The 9,848-nt window shown below is 45.2% G+C and overlaps 1 protein-coding gene across 1 annotated transcript; it reads left to right on the forward strand.

Annotated features, from left to right (window-relative positions):
* The first annotated feature begins 211 nt into the window (after nt 1-211).
* On the forward strand, nt 212-5,518 carry GFER (growth factor, augmenter of liver regeneration). The gene is made up of 3 exons (XM_024102367.3): nt 212-478; nt 1,360-1,571; nt 3,277-5,518. The coding sequence occupies exons 1-3, from the start codon at nt 266-268 to the stop codon at nt 3,437-3,439; spliced, it is 588 nt and encodes a 195-aa protein (XP_023958135.2). The 5' UTR covers nt 212-265; the 3' UTR covers nt 3,440-5,518.
* The last annotated feature ends 4,330 nt before the right edge of the window (nt 5,519-9,848 follow it).

A 9,848-nucleotide genomic window follows, 5' to 3' on the forward strand; every position in this document is an offset into this window, starting at 1 on the left:
AACATCCCTTTGATACGATCCTATTTCAGTTTCACTCTCTGTAGCTGCTGCTCTAGGGTGGGCCAAGGCCAGCGGAAAAGGGAAACCCCCAAGGGAATGTTTTCTCTTTTTTTCTTTTCTGTTTCCTTCACCTCTTCCTCCCTTTCATCTTTGCTCCCTCCTCCTCCATCCCTCACTCAGAGGCACCTCTCCCGCCTCCCCGGCCGCCTCCCCTGCCCCAGGCGAGCAGTTGCGGCGGGGGGTGAAGAAAGCCACCCGGCCCAACATGCATTGCGGTTCCAAGATGGCGGCGCCCAGTGAGCCTAGAGGAAACCCGGCTTCTGGCCCGTCTGCCGGCCCCGGCTCTTTCCCTTTCCCCCTGCCCGGGCCGCCCGGCGCCGGGGCGGAGCAGCAGCCCCGGAAGAAGCCGTGCCGGGCCTGCACGGATTTCAGGAGCTGGATCCGGGAGCAACGGAAGCAGACGGCCTCGCCGAGCGGGGTGAGGGGGCGGCCGGGGAGCAGCGCCCCGCTCCCCAGCGCGGGAGGGGCTGGGAGGAGACATGAGCCCCAGCGATCCCCCTGCCCCTCCCGCCGCGAGGGGGAGGATGGTTCCCTTCACGAGTTCCCCACCCCCCGGGAATGACCCCTCTCCAGAATCCCTCTCCCCACAGACAATGGTTGGCAGGGGAGTAGGAGTGAGCCCCCTTTCCCCATCACTCAGTGATGGAGGGGGGCATATGAGTGAGACACACACTTCCCCAAGACTCCCCTTACAGGATAGTATGAATGAGAACCCCCCCACCCCGCCAGCACAGCCCTTCACAGGCTATGGTTGATGGGGATAGGAATGAGACTCCCTTTCATAGGCAATAGTTGATGGGGGGATATGAATAAGCAACCCCCCCCCCCAAAAAAAAAAAAAACTTGTCTTCACTGGCAATGGTTAATGGGGGAGTACGAATGAGAACCTCTCCCCATGCAGCCCCCCAGCACAGTCCTTCACTGGCAATGGTTAACGGGGGAGTCCAAATGAAACACACACACAACCCGAACTCTCCTTCACAGGCTATGGTTGACAGGGGGTAGGAATGAGACACCCCCCCACCTAAGACCTCCCCTTCTCAGGCCACGGTTGATGGACAGAAGGAGTATGAGACTATAGGCAAATTACTTAACCTCCCTGTGCCCCTATCAACAAAAAGGGGAGTAATCATATTTGGCCACCTCATTTAAAAGGAGGTTTAATTAGCTAATATCTGTGTAGGCCTTGAATTGAAGGTGTGCTAGAAACACAAAGCATATGGGGTTAGTGTAAGATATGTTCATTTTTTATCCCGAGTACTAATGTGCACATATAACCCTCTTATTTTTCTGACCCAGGAAGCATATGTTGAAGAGGAGAAGGAGAAGCCTTCAGATTGTCCTCTAGACAGAGAAGAACTTGGGAGAAACACATGGTCTTTCCTTCACACTATGGCAGCATATTACCCAGATCACCCAAGCAATTCCCAGCAGCAAGATATGACACAGTTCATTAACTTATTTTCCAAGTTTTTCCCTTGTGATGAATGTGCAGAAGATCTGAGGGAAAGGTGAGTCTTTTAAAAATATATCTACAGGTAAGAGATCAACCTAAAGTGTTGGACTCTAATGGTCTGGTTTGCAGATCAACTTTTCCAGTAGTTGGTATCTTTATGCCTATTGTGTATTGTATTTTGTGTTGCAAAAATGTAGTTTTCTGATTGAATAAATCATAAACAAGGAGACAGGACATATACATTCAGAGGACAAACACTCTACTGCTGTCAGATAGCACAGTAGCTCCAAGAACTAGTGAAAGGAGTTTTGTTTGTTTGCTGGTTTGAACCAGGCTCATAAGAATGGCCACACTGGGTCAGACCAAAGGTCCATCTAGCCCAGTATCCTGTCTTCCAACAGTGGCCAATGCCAAGTGCCCCAGAGGGAATTAACAGAACAGGGAATCATCAAGTGATCCATCCCCTGTCAGTCATTTCCAGCTCACTATACAAAATGTTCTTCTGAACCCCAAAGGGCAGCCACATTGCCAGGTCAATATTAGGTTGGATCTTACTCAAAATACCACACTGCCAGCCAATCCTTTAGTGTCTAAAACTAAAGGTTTATTATAAAGAAAAAAGAACAAGAAGAGAGTTGTTAAATGGTAAAGTAATTAGGTACATACATGAGACTACAAAGTCCATCTATCAGGTTCTTAGCAGTGTTGGTGAGTTCACTGGCTTGAAAGTCCCTCTGGAACACATCCACAGCTTGGATGGGTCATTCAAGGAGAGAGGGATAGCTCATTGGCCCACTAAACCCAGGGTTGTGAGTTCAATCCTTGAGGGGGCTATTTAGGGATTTGGGGCAAAAAAAAAAAAAAAAATTGGTCCACATTTATAGAAATGTTTGCATGCTTCTTTCAAAAGGTGACTAAAGATTCAGTACAGAGCTTCATATTTGTTACATGGAGATGAGAAATCCTCTTGTCTTTTACTGGAGCAAACAGATCTTAAAAAGCTACTCCAGTAATTATATTTTTACTGCTGTGGAGGGGTACCAATTTATCACCATTAGCAGCTGCATAATGCAGATGCTGTGCTTGCTAGCCAGCCTGTGTCACATTGGGGAAATAGAATCAATGATTTTGAGCTTCCAAAAACAGCCTTGCCTCAGTGATTGAAAGAATCAGCTTACGCTAGCTCAGGCAGTAGAAGGAATGGTTGAATACAATACATGAGGAGGGCTGATATATATTCTGTTTGCTAGAGGGCGGAGCGTCATCTTCTGTACACCCAAGCCAATTCATTACCCACAAATGGAATTATCTAGTGCAAAAAAAGATAGTTTTGTATTTGAGAGCTCGTTAGTGACTAAAACACCTTGATGGAGCCCAATATAGAAAAGATGCTCATTATTATTTACTTAATTTGCCAAGAGATTCTCTCAAATCAAATTATTGATGAGCCTGAATACTTTTGCCATGGATAAACTGTTTTGATTGGCATCCAATTTTTTCCCAACCAAGGATGTGACTGATAAGGAGCTTCAGGAGTGCCCCAACTCACATGCATCCAAGCCAATTGCAGCCGTTAATGTGGAGGTGCAGCCTGCAATGAATACAGATCTCGGTATGCTGGCCTTTATGGTCTCTGTGAGACATCTCAAAATAGAGGATGAGAGAGGCTCTGACCATCTGTGGGCCACACACCTGCTTTGGAGAGTGAAATCACTGCTTATAAAGTAGTAAACAGCATTTGATTCCTCTTCCCTCTGCAGATTACGCACAAATCAGCCTGATGCCAGAAGCAGGAATAATTTATCCCAGTGGCTATGCCTGCTTCATAATGACATCAACAGGAAGTTGGGGAAGTCTGAATTCGACTGCTCCCGGGTGGATGAACGCTGGCGAGATGGTTGGAAAGATGGTTCCTGTGATTAATCTGTAGAGACTCGACAGGAAATCAGACCAATTCTAGTATAATAAGAATCATCCCTGATGTGAACTCAGTACAAGGAGCCGCAGCTCAATAGTTTGTACGTGTGGCTGCCATGACTTGTGGAAATAAATGTGTCTCCTGCTCTAAAAGGCAACTCAGAGATCTCATCCCAACAGAATATTGTTTTAGGGGGTAACTAATATATGGTCATGTCCCGGCTGGGACTGGGACCATACATGTGCCACAGGAACTGCCAGAAACTTGCAAAACTCTGTCACTGGGACAGTTCACAGTAAGGAAAACTCTCTCAATTTCTATAGTTCTAGGGGCACCTCGTGACTCCTGTTCCTTTCACTTTTTACATAGTCTCAGCCTCCTCCTCTTCTACTTTTTTGTTTATCTGCAAACATTGCCTTCAAGTTTTAGGCAGTGCCTTTCTTCCTCTGTGTCACTTCAGCCTGTTCTGCTGGTCTTACAACTGGCACCCCAATACAAATCCATAAGTCTGCTCCATTCTGTGCCTTCCGTGTCATCCTTGATCTCTTCTTCCAAAGTCTATGAGCTGTTGTCTGTTAATGCTATTTAACCATTAATTCACCTGCCGCCCACTTACTTGCTGAAAGGCCTCAAGGCAGGAAGATTTTATTTAAATATTACAAATCATGGACTCCAGGTCTCTCATTCCAGCCATGATGAATATCCTCATTTTGTATGTTCCTTTGTCTAATCTTTCAAGAGGGCATTGCAGGAAGAAAAAAAGAAAGAATCACAAAAACCTCAAGTAGAACAAATGACACAAATTAATTAGCTGGATATTAAACGTTGTGATTTGATTGCTAATTGTTTGGGCTCATTAGGCGCATGATGTAAGAATTCCCATGGAACCACCTGCTTTTAACGTATATATTTATTTTTAATCTCTGCCATGAACTTTTGTTGTGTGTAGAAGTGGTTGCAATGATGTGTGTGTGTGTGTGTGTATCTGGTTGTAATGAAGCCAATTCAGATGAGTTTTACATATAAGAGTGGTAAAATACTGTCTGTATTCTGAAATCCTTGATAGATAATCACAGACTGGACTGGTCTGTATGCTCCTAAGGTGAAATTCTCTCTTGGGCAGGCCCTTTGCTCTAAATTCTATGCAGCATTTGAATCCCACTTGTCTTGTGTTAGTCGTAAATAATACCTAGGCCCTGCATTGTGGACTTAAAGTGGTGCATGGTGTGAAATTCACCCCTCGTAACTGGTCAAGTTCCATACTGTGTATTGGCCCGCTAGGTCTGCACTCTTTGTGTGTGTGTGTGTGTGTGTGTGTGTGTGTGTGTGTGTGTGTGTGTGTGTGTGTGTGAGAGGGTGGTGGTGAGACAGAATTTCAGATGAACGTGAGATAAAAACCACTTGTTTAAAATACTTTAGTTGCTTTGCTGGACTTTGTCTATGTAGACAGATTTAAATTGTTAGAATTATTGCAAGATATTAAAGATATAGCGTGCAGTCTTTTTTCCTTAAATTTATACGGATATCTGGGTACCAAATGGTCATGTGACATTGTGTGAACTGTGACAGTATCTTCTGGGTCTCTATTTTCTGCTGATGTTTTAAAACTATTTGGGGTTTTTTGGTGAGCATCCTAAGTGTGTCGTCTCCTGAGCTACTTCAACATAAGCAGTGATTTATGGAAGTAGATCGGGGGTGGCATGGAAATTGTAATGGGTGGCATCTCTGTAAGTGAACAGGGCGCTAATACCTCCTGTTAGCAAACATCTGATCCCGAGACTATGGTACCAAGGGCTCCTTGGAGAACATATAAACAATCAAAGCTTTGAGAAAGTGTTCAGATGATTTGACCCTCTATTACCCTTTCAACCCAGACCTGTTAAAACAATACCATACTGTGTTTTTTCCCAAGTTAGTTGCATTCAGCACGCGGTGTATTTTATCTCACTGTCTGCAATATTGATCCTATGTGTAACCTTTCATTCTAATTAAACTGAAGCTTGATTTCATATCGTTTTTATGATTTAACCGAATTGGGACTTCAGGACATGATTCAGGTTATTAAAAAAAGCTCATTAAAAGTGTCTCGGTGTATGTTTAGCTTCTTGGAACAAATACATTCCAAATATCTTGCCCTCAGAATCAAATATTTACAATAGTGTGAAATTCATACCTGGGCAGAGGATCAGCACAAGGCCTATGCACCACTACCATCCCTCTGCAGATCTCAAAATGGTGCTTAATTAATAAATTAATGGAGATATCCCATCTCCTAGAACTGGAAGGGACCTAGAACTGGAAAGGTCATCGAGTCCAGCCCCCTGCGTTCACTAGCAGGACCAAGTACTGATTTTGCCCCAGATCCCTAAGTAGCCCCCTCAAGGGCTGAACTCACAACCCTGGGTTTAGCAGGCCAATGCTCAAACCACTGAGCTATCCCTCCCCCCTCAGTTCAATATCCTCAGTTAACATCTGCCTATTGCATTCGCTCATCAGCAAATTCTGGCTACTTGTTTGTTAATAGAGCAGATTGTAACGGCGCTGAGTGGTTAGCTGGTAACAATAGCAAAAGTTAGTGTTCTCTTTTTTCTTTTATATTTACACTTTACATGACTGCTTTGATTTGTCATGTATTTCTCAGGCCTAATTTCATATCTGTGCTTTTGCTTCATGTTTTTTTCCCCTCATTGAAGGTCATATCTAACATTTTGATCTTATTTGTGCAATTTCTTTAGGATGTTTGTAGTCATGTAGGGAGGGGAAAAGCATGAGTTTTTAATCTTTTAATGCATATGATGAATGTAGTTCTAAGAATCAGTATTCCTATCTATTTCAAAATAGGACAAATTATTTCACCTCTGATTTCTCCACTCCATGGGGTTTTATGAAGAGAACAGATCATAGAATACCAGGGTTGGAAGGCACCTCAGGAGGTCATCTAATCCAACCCGCTGCTCAAAGCAGGACCAATCCCCAGACAGATTTTTGCCCCAGATCCCTAAATGGCCCCCTCAAGGATTGAACTCACAGCCCTGGGTTTAGCAGGCCAATGCTCAGACCACCGAGCTATCCCTCCCTCCTGGCCTGTCTTTGTATCCCCATCTGAGAAACAATAAATGGAATTAAACCTACTCCACAGGGTTATTAGAAGGCATCATTAATGCTAGTAAAGTGCTGTGATTCCCTTCAGTGAAAGGGGCCATAGACATGAAGTTATTCAGTAGGCAAGGTTCTTGCCTGTCAATTTTTGCCCTAATTTGGCTAAGGGCAGAGTACCTGCTACTCTCATTGACTCAGTGGAAGACAAATTGTGGATTCAACACACCCTCTCAGGACCAGACCTGTAACTGCACCACAGAACAACTGAAATGTGGCACAACTCAAGCAGACAGGTGTCCAGAGTTTTCATCCATAGTGGCTAGTAGCCCATGTAAAGGGGATATTCATGTTAACTACATGCAAGCTGCCCAGCTTCAAGCTCCCCTGTGCTGCCACCAGAACGAGGGAGGCCGCAGCCCCAACAGGACTTCCCATTATGCGATGAACTAGGGTGAAGAGAGGCAGGTGCTCCTTAATGATCACCTGGGGTATAATTCCAACACCGCTCCTTGCAGCATTTAGCATCACAAATAACATGCTGCTCTCGCTGGCCAGTTTGCATTCACAATGGTGGTGGGGCTTGCAGAACAGAGATCGGAGCAACAAGGGAATCATCTAACTCACGAATAAGGCCGCTCTGCCTCCCATTGCTGGCAAGTAATCTGTGGGGATGCTGAGTGAAGCTTTGGGAGGGACAATGTCTAAGATTTTCCCAAGGATTATCTGTTTCTGTGCAGCGTATTGGGTGTAAATATTCTCCTTTACAGCTAGAGCACTGGGGATAGTTCTACCCCTTGATTTTTTTTTACCCTTTAAACCTGTGTCAGCGAATGTTAGGAATCTCCTCTTCCCTGCTGCAATTTCATGATATCCATCTTCTGTTGACTGCTGCAGACAGGAACTATGCTCTGTGCTTTAAAAAAAAAAAAAAATGAGTGCTGGTTTCCTAGCCCTACAAGCCTCTCTTGCCTACAGCACAGGGGATGGCAGTGCATTGATGTGGAGGGTCTGCTTGCAGGAATGAAAGCACAAGCGCTGTCTCCATGGATATCCAATACTCAGCACTTCTCTGGAGATTGCCTGCAAGGTAGTTGTGATGTGGGCAGTATCCACTGGGAATGAAAACACTGACTCATTCATGTCGATCACCAAGCAGCTAACAGGTTGAGGGTTGTTGCTTGCTACTAACCTAGGTCAAATTTGAACCAATGCTCATATTGTATTACTAATCCCTTGAGCCATCAACTTCATTTTTATGATTCCTCTTAAAGTTTCCAGTAACAAAGATAACCAGCAGCACCAGTATTTTATCTGCCTAGCTTTGAAACTGTTCTCCCTGCCTTGGGCACGTGATAATCTTGGTCTATCAGTGCTTAGTGAATCAGAAGCTTCTACAGCACCAAGAGTTGTAATGGAGCCCTCATGGGTACGCTGCATGAAAGACTTCTCCAGTGGAAAACCCTGCAACCTGAGTGGTAGTGATTAGATCAGGGCCCGGTAGGCGGGACTCCTGGGGTCTGTTCTTGATGCCCACTGCCTCGCTGTGTGCCCCATGTTGAAAGATGCTCTGTCAGCGCAAAGTGTTATTTCTGTGTATTGTGCCGGCACAGGTGTTTGCATTTCCTTGATGTTACAGCAATCCATCCTTCCATGTAAAAGCTCTGTTGGGCCAAGTTTTCTTCTCATGCGTGAAACACGATCACGCTTGCCCCTACAGCACTGCCCACCCCAACCCCCTTTAGGATCTCAGCTACACCATGATGTTGAAGTTTGTATTAGCTCTGCAGAAGAGTTCTTTTGCATTTTAACCAAGTAGCCACTGGAGGGCAACAGAGCATATATTTCCTTGACTTCCCCATTTCTTTCTCATGCTTTTAGATCACCACAGAAACTGTCCAAGCCACCCCTGGGTTTCTGCCTGCTACTTGTCCCCTTTCTGTGGATGGTGGGAGGGAATTTCTCATTTGTTACTCTTCAAACCAATGACATGTTGATTTTCACCCTGAGTCTGTGGTTACCTGCCATGTGCACTGCTCCTTTCATTGTTCCCTTTTATGGAGAGAAGTGAGAGAGAGGGAACTCCCCTGCCTGTCGCTGAAATCTGCACTCAGCACCATAGGCAACACCCACCAGGATCCAGACAATATGTCCAGCGTGCTTTCTACCTGGTGTTCCTAGTAGTTATTCCCAATATGTTGAAGAACCCAGCCACTGCTTCCAAGCATATGGCAAATAAGAAAATGGAAAAGCCACTTCAAAAGCATTTGCCTCATCTACTCATTTTATAATCATTTTCTCAGCTAAAGGATTTTTCTGGGGTGTATTTATTTTTTGCTGCATTGCAAATGGTGCTAGATTCTGTAAAGACAACTAAAAATAAGAATAGCTTTTAGCATCCGTTCTCAAACCGCTTTACTCATGGGGAAACTGAGGCAGAGCGGGGTGAGGTGACTTGCCCAGGGTCACTCAACAGGCTATTGGCAGAGTTAGGAATGGACCCCAGGTCTCGTGAGTCCTAGTCCAGTGCTTTAGCAACTATACCACACTATCTAGACAATCCCTGCCCCAAGGAATTTACAGACTAAATAAATGTTGGCATTAATGGTCCCTACCTTGTGTGTTGTATCAGCTCCTCCCACCCCTGGGGGAAGGGCTGCCCTGCTTCTCCCTCCCTTCGGTGGCCTGCTGCCAGAGAGCAGCTTTAAGTTATGGTCTGCTTCACAGATCCCTCACCCCATGGCAGAGGCTGCAGAGGAGATCAATTGAATCAGCGTGTTTCCTGGCTCTCTTGATTCCTCTCCAATCAGTGCCTCCTACCTTTTCCTGAAGACAGCCTAGGCCAGGGCTGAATTCGGCCCCTGTGCTGCAACCAGGATCTCATCTGAACAATAAGAGTCATTGTTCAACTCGCTGTTTTGCTGTCTCTGCACCAGCGAACAGTGCTGAGGTCTCAACAAGAACAAGGAAGTTCACTATTATTTTAAATATATATTTATATATATTGCAGCAGCACCTAGAAACCTCAAACAAGCCAGGCCTGACTGTGCTGAGTGTTGTACAAACAGAAAATGATAGTCCCTGGCCTTAAGACCTTGCAGGCTAAAGACCAGATATAACAGGTGGGTGAGATGGTAACAAACGTAATAGGATGTGTACCATTCTTAGCCAGGAGCAGTGACCACAGCTCGCTTTGTGTGGAAGAACCTCTGAGTTTGCATGGGTGCAAGAGATAGAGAGCAAATGGCAAAGTTAAATAACCCCACCCCCCTTTAAAAACCAAGTCAGGCGTTCCACCCAGCCCCTGCAGAGTGCTTC

The sequence above is a fragment of the Chrysemys picta genome, chromosome 10 (genome assembly GCF_011386835.1).
Source record: "Chrysemys picta bellii isolate R12L10 chromosome 10, ASM1138683v2, whole genome shotgun sequence".
Lineage (NCBI taxonomy): Eukaryota > Metazoa > Chordata > Testudines > Emydidae > Chrysemys > Chrysemys picta.

Excerpts from the sequence above, each read along its gene's own strand:
- GFER (XM_024102367.3), top strand. The coding sequence starts at position 266 with ATGCATTGCGGTTCCAAGATGGCGGCGCCCAGTGAGCCTAGAGGAAAC. Across the intron at positions 479-1,359 it reads AGACGGCCTCGCCGAGCGGG|GAAGCATATGTTGAAGAGGA; the intron begins GTGAGGGGGCGG and ends TTTCTGACCCAG. Across the intron at positions 1,572-3,276 it reads GCAGAAGATCTGAGGGAAAG|ATTACGCACAAATCAGCCTG; the intron begins GTGAGTCTTTTA and ends TTCCCTCTGCAG.